Below are 4,001 nucleotides of genomic sequence, written 5' to 3' on the forward strand. Positions count from 1 at the left end.
TGCCCGGATGCAAGCTAAGACGACTTTTATGCCATTCCTCAAGGATTAGCCTTTTCACCTCTACATCATCAGGCACACACACTCTGCCCTGGAATCTCAATATGCCGTCGTTACCCAAAGCGAAGTCCTTTGTCCCTTCTGACCCTAATTGCTCCCTAACCTTGTTCAGACTATTATCCAACAGTTGTCTTTCTCTAATCGAGTTCAGGAAGTCACTAGATATGGTCAGATTACTACATCTAATGAATCCCGACTCCAACTCCACCTGCAGTTTCATGTCTTTGGATTTCTCCAGCAATTCCACCTCCTTGATCATGAGGTGAGCGGTGTGCACCGTATTCCTACTCAGAGCATCGGCTACTACGTTCGCCTTCCCTGGATGGTACAAAAGCTCGAAATCATAATCCTTCAAGAATTCCATCCATCTTCCTTACCTCATGTTTAACTCCTTCTGGTCGAATAGGTACTTCAGACTCTTGTGATCACTGAATACCCGGAATTGAGTGCCATAGAGGTAGTGCCTCCAAATTTTCAAGGCAAAAACTATAGCTGTCAGCTTCAGGTCATGAGTGGGATAGTTTCTCTCATGTACATTGAGTTACCTCGACGCATATGCCATTGCCTTCTTCTCTTGCATCAGAACACAACCAAGTCCAAGGTGGGATGCGTCACAATAAACCTCAAAGGGTTTTTCAACATCCGGGATAACCAATATCGGGGCGCTCGTCAAACATCGTTTTAGCTCTTAGAAAATTTCCTCACACTTATCCGTCCAAGCGAAGGGTTGGTCTTTTCGAGTAAGCTGGGTCAGGGGCGCCACTATCTTGGAAAATCCCTCTATGAATCTCCTATAGTAGCCGGCTAAACCCACAAAGCTTCTGATTTCTGTTGCTGACTTGGGACTTTCCCATTTAACTACTGCATCAACCTTCGCTGGATCCACTGCAATGCCCTGTGCTGATATCATGTGACCTAAGAATTGAACTTCATCCATCCAGAACTCACATTTGGACAGTTTCGCATACAGTTGTTTCTCCCTCAGAATACCAAGCACTATCCTCAAGTGCTCGGCGTGCTCCTCTTGAGTCCTGAAATAGATAAGGATGTCGTCTATGAAGACCACGATAAACTTATCTAGAAACAGTCTGAATATCCGGTTCATGTAGTCCATGAACACCGCTGGAGCATTGGTCACCCCAAAAGGCATAACTACGTACCCATAGTATCCGTACCAGGACCTGAAGGCCGTCTTCTGCACATCATCCGCCTTTACCAATATTTGGTGATAACCCGACCGCAAGTCAATCTTCGAGAATACCGATGACCCATGCAACTGATCCATCAGGTCGTCTATTCTCGGGAGGGGATACTTGTTTTTGATGGTCATCTTGTTCAACTGCCTGTAGTCTACACACAACCGCGAACTCCCATCCTTCTTCCTCACCAGCAGCACCGGCACTCCCCAAGGTGAGGAACTGGGTCGGATAAACTGCTTCCCCAGTAAATCCTTTATCTATTTCTTGAGTTCCACCAACTCTGCCGGAGCCATACGGTATGGAGCCATCGACACTGGCCCGGTTCTAGGTACCAAATCAATTGAGAACTCCACTTCTCTACTAGGGGGTAATCCCGGTACTTCCTCTGGAAACACGTCTTCAAATTCTTGTACTACCGGTATCACGGACTTCATCTCTTCTCCCTCCACCTCCAGGTGCGTAAAGATCAGGAAACACTGAGCACCGTCCTATAGCTCCTTCATAACACCGTGAGGCGATAACAACTCAAGCTCCTCTGAGTTGGGAAATAACAGTCTCTTCTCGCGGCAGTCTATAAGGATACAGTGGCGGAGAGCCAATCCATTCCTAGGATCACTTCCCACTCCTGTAAAGGTAGGCATATCAGATTCACTTTGTACCTGCGGCCTTCTACCTCCACTGGACACCTAGTACACAAAGACGATGTCCTGACCAAACCCGATGCTAGAGTAGATGCCACAAGGTCACATTGCAGTTCACAAACTGGCAGACCCAACCTTTGCACACAAGTTTCAGACACAAAAGAGTGTGTTGCTCCAGAGTCATACAAAACACATGCATATTTACCAGCAATCACACAACGACCCATGACAAGGTTACCTGAGCCTGCTGCCTCTGCTCCAGTCATGGCGTACACTCTGCCCGATGCTTGAGGCCCGTTGCCTCCCCTCCTTTGCTGATTCTGAACTGGGGCTGGAACTGGAGTACGCGTCGCTGTTCTCACAAGGGTGGGGCAATCTCTGCCGAAGTGGCCCTCCTTGCCATAATTGTTGCACCTCTTGAAGCCTGCAAGCTGGGGATAGACATTTCTCTTGTGCGGTCCCCCACACTGGTAGCACTGAACCCTACTCTGTTGGGAAGAAGACTCCCTAGACCCTTGGGACTGAAAATGGGGCCTAGTATAGGGCTTCCTCCTCTCCTCATGCCTATGCCTGGACCTAGACGGTCCTCCCACTCTCTGCTGGTGAGGGTGCTGAGTTTCCACTTCCACCTTCATCTTTTCCATGACCCTGGCCTTCTCCACCAAGGCTGCAAAATCCTTGATGGATAGCGGGGCCACCATCAAATGAAGGTCCCCGCGGAGGCCGTTCTCAAACTTTTGGCATCGCCACTCTTCATCCGGTGGCATGGTGTAGAAACGACTGAGGTGCTTGAACTTTTCTGCATACTCAGTCACAGACTTGCTTCCTTGGGTCAACTGCAAAAACTCTACCTCTTTAGCGTATTTGACGCTGTCAGGGAAGTACTCGGAGAGGAACTTCCTCTTGAAGGCGTCCCAAGTGACTGGCTCCTGCCTCTCCTCCATGATGGACTTCATGCTGACCCACCAGTGCTCAGTCTCACCCGTGAGCATGTACACTGCGAATGCCAGTCTACTCTCCTCTAGGCACATCTTAGCGTCAAATATCCTCTCCAGGTCTTTCAGGCACTGGTCGGCTGCATCTGAACTGGTCTTGCCTCCAAACTTCACTAGGTGGTATTTTAGAAAGTCCTCCAGACTCCACTCCATGGCCGTAGGACGTGGCTCCGGGCCAAAATCAGGGGCAGCTACCCTGTTCTCCTCCAGCTAGCGGAGGGCCTCCATATGCTGCCTGTGAGCATCCTCAGCAGCCGCCCTGGCAGCCTCTAACTGCTGCATCACTAGCTGCTACTGTTCAAGCGCTACCACCTGTCGCTGCATTGATGCTTCATTTTGTTGCATCATTGCCGTACTTTGCGGTGTCATGGCAGCTACCATTGCTTCAATTGTTCTAGCGATATCTGGCACATCGCCTGGGGAAGATTGTGGAGTCCTACGAGATGGTGCCATAGTTCACTGGCACATAGGAAGTCACTTGGTTAGGCTCGGTAAGACAAGAATTAGGTAAGAACATACAGAAAGACACAGAGAAAACGAAGCAGACATCCAAGTCCACAAACCTAAGGAACGACCGCTTTGATACCATAAATGTAACGCCCCAAAAACTGAACAACCTCAATTAATAAAACATCACATACATGAATATTCAGAGAGTGTGGGTTTAGGGTATGAAGGTATACAATACGTTAGATATACCTAGATTACTAGAAAAGGGCCCCACATGGCCCAACCAGAAAAAATACTAAAAAGAAAACAAATAAATATACTAGGCCTTGTTCGGATAAGAAAGCATAAATAATATAAAATCCTCCAGTAATGGGCCCCATAGTGGGCCCAACACCTGTCCAATCCATCAAGCTACAGCATCCCTATTACCATCACCACTGCCAGGGGTTCTCACATCTGCTCACATCAACCGGGTTGATGATCATTGCAAAGGGAGAGACCACGCATAACACACAAGCAAGCAAAAGGGTAAGCTAGCGAAAAAGTCATCATATCATGCACTCAACATACCATTTCACATTCAAACATACATAGCAGACACCCACATGTGAAGTACTCATCCATATCAAAACCTAAGACTTGACTATCCAGATACGTAT

At 48.1% G+C, this 4,001-nt stretch overlaps 1 protein-coding gene across 1 annotated transcript; it reads right to left on the minus strand.

Annotated features, from left to right (window-relative positions):
• Positions 1-1,301: 1,301 nt before the first annotated feature.
• Positions 1,302-3,345, minus strand: LOC114165246. Its single transcript, XM_028049903.1, has 3 exons — positions 3,205-3,345; positions 1,840-3,102; positions 1,302-1,580 (listed from the first exon to the last, which is right to left on the minus strand). The coding sequence occupies exons 1-3, from the start codon at positions 3,343-3,345 to the stop codon at positions 1,302-1,304; spliced, it is 1,683 nt and encodes a 560-aa protein (XP_027905704.1).
• Between the last annotated feature and the right edge of the window lie 656 nt (positions 3,346-4,001).

Source organism: Vigna unguiculata, chromosome 10 (genome assembly GCF_004118075.2).
Source record: "Vigna unguiculata cultivar IT97K-499-35 chromosome 10, ASM411807v1, whole genome shotgun sequence".
Lineage (NCBI taxonomy): Eukaryota > Viridiplantae > Streptophyta > Magnoliopsida > Fabales > Fabaceae > Vigna > Vigna unguiculata.

Excerpts from the sequence above, each read along its gene's own strand:
- LOC114165246 (XM_028049903.1), bottom strand. The coding sequence starts at position 3,345 with ATGGCACCATCTCGTAGGACTCCACAATCTTCCCCAGGCGATGTGCCA. Across the intron at positions 3,103-3,204 it reads AAGCATCAATGCAGCGACAG|CTGGAGGAGAACAGGGTAGC; the intron begins GTGGTAGCGCTT and ends GCCCTCCGCTAG. Across the intron at positions 1,581-1,839 it reads TGGATTGGCTCTCCGCCACT|AACCGGGCCAGTGTCGATGG; the intron begins GTATCCTTATAG and ends TTTGGTACCTAG.